The 1,345-nt window shown below is 64.8% G+C and overlaps 1 protein-coding gene across 1 annotated transcript; it reads right to left on the reverse strand.

Moving 5' to 3' along the window:
• Nucleotides 1-99: 99 nt before the first annotated feature.
• Nucleotides 100-1,344, reverse strand: LOC104287484 (frizzled-1; the record flags this gene model as incomplete). Its single annotated transcript, XM_009886200.1, has 1 exon — nucleotides 100-1,344. A coding segment is annotated over one exon (1,236 nt), but the record flags the coding sequence as incomplete, so codon positions are not given.
• Nucleotide 1,345: the final 1 nt, after the last annotated feature.

The raw sequence follows: 1,345 nt of genomic DNA on the forward strand, positions 1-1,345 counted from the left end.
CCCCGCCGCCGCCCGCGGAAGCCACTCGCGCGCGGTCCCCAAAGTTTGGCCAGGCTGGATGAGGAGCTACTTCCCCCAGGCAGAGCCCCCGGTCCTCCGGAAGGGGTCTCAGACGGTGGTCTCGCCCTGCTTGCTGTTGGTGAGCCTGGTGTAAAACTTCCTCCAGGAGTTCAGGGTTTTCCCAGACCAGATCCAGAAGCCCGAGGTGATGCCCACGATTAAGGTCATGAGATACTTGATCATGAAGACGGTGAAGTCGGGGCTCATGGGTGGGTGGTGGCTGCTGTGGTTGTTGGGGCAGGGGATGGCGTAGCTCTTACAGCTCTGCGTGACCCAGCTCCTCTCCCACTGTTCCCTAAAAGCTTGCTCGTAAAAATAACAGGCAATGACGATGGTGGCCGGCACTGTGTAGAGGACGCTGAAGATGCCTATCCTCACCATGAGCTTCTCCAGCTTTTCCGTCTTGGTGCCGTCGTGCTTCATGATGGTCCGGATCCTGAAGAGGGACACAAAGCCGGCCAGCAGGAAGGAGGTGCCGATGAACAGGTAGACGAACAAGGGGGCCAGCACGAAGCCACGCAGGGCGTCCACGTTGTTGATGCCCACAAAGCAGACGCCACTGAGGATGTCCCCATCCACCTGCCCCAGGGCCAGGATGGTGATGGTCTTGATGGCCGGCACGGCCCAGGCGGCCAGGTGGAAGTACTGGGAGTTGGCCTCGATGGCCTCATGGCCCCACTTCATGCCGGCGGCCAGGAACCAGGTGAGGGAGAGGATGACCCACCAGATAGAGCTGGCCATGCCGAAGAAGTAGAGCATCATGAAGAGGATGGTGCAGCCCTCCCGCTTCGTGCCCTGCGCCACAGTGCGGGAGCCGTCCTCGGCGAAGCGCTCGTTGCAGACCACCCTCTCCTCCAGCAGGAAGCCGGCGATGTAGGCCACGGCCACAGCCGTGTAGCAGCCCGAGAGGAAGATGATGGGCCGCTCGGGGTAGCTGAAGCGCTTCATGTCCACCAGGTAGGTGAGGACGGTGAAGAGGGTGGAGGCGCAGCAGAGCACCGACCAGATGCCGATCCAGGTGCGGGAGAAGCGCAGCTCCTCGGGCCCGAAGTACATGAGCCCGTAGAGGCGGCCGGGCTCGCAGGGCGCCCCGCAGTCCTTCTCCCCGAGGAAGCGGTAGTTCAGGTAGGAGGGCACCTTCAGCGCCCGCGGGCAGGAGAAGCGCCCGCGGGTCTCGCCGGGCCCCGAGCCCCCGCTGCCGCCGCCGGTGCCCCCGCGGTGGGGGTTGCTGGTCCAGCTCTCGGGGCGCAGGGCGGGCGGGGGGGTGCCGCGCCCGGCCGCGTTC

This window comes from Charadrius vociferus, unplaced genomic scaffold (assembly GCF_000708025.1).
Source record: "Charadrius vociferus isolate BGI_N301 unplaced genomic scaffold, ASM70802v2 scaffold855, whole genome shotgun sequence".
Lineage (NCBI taxonomy): Eukaryota > Metazoa > Chordata > Aves > Charadriiformes > Charadriidae > Charadrius > Charadrius vociferus.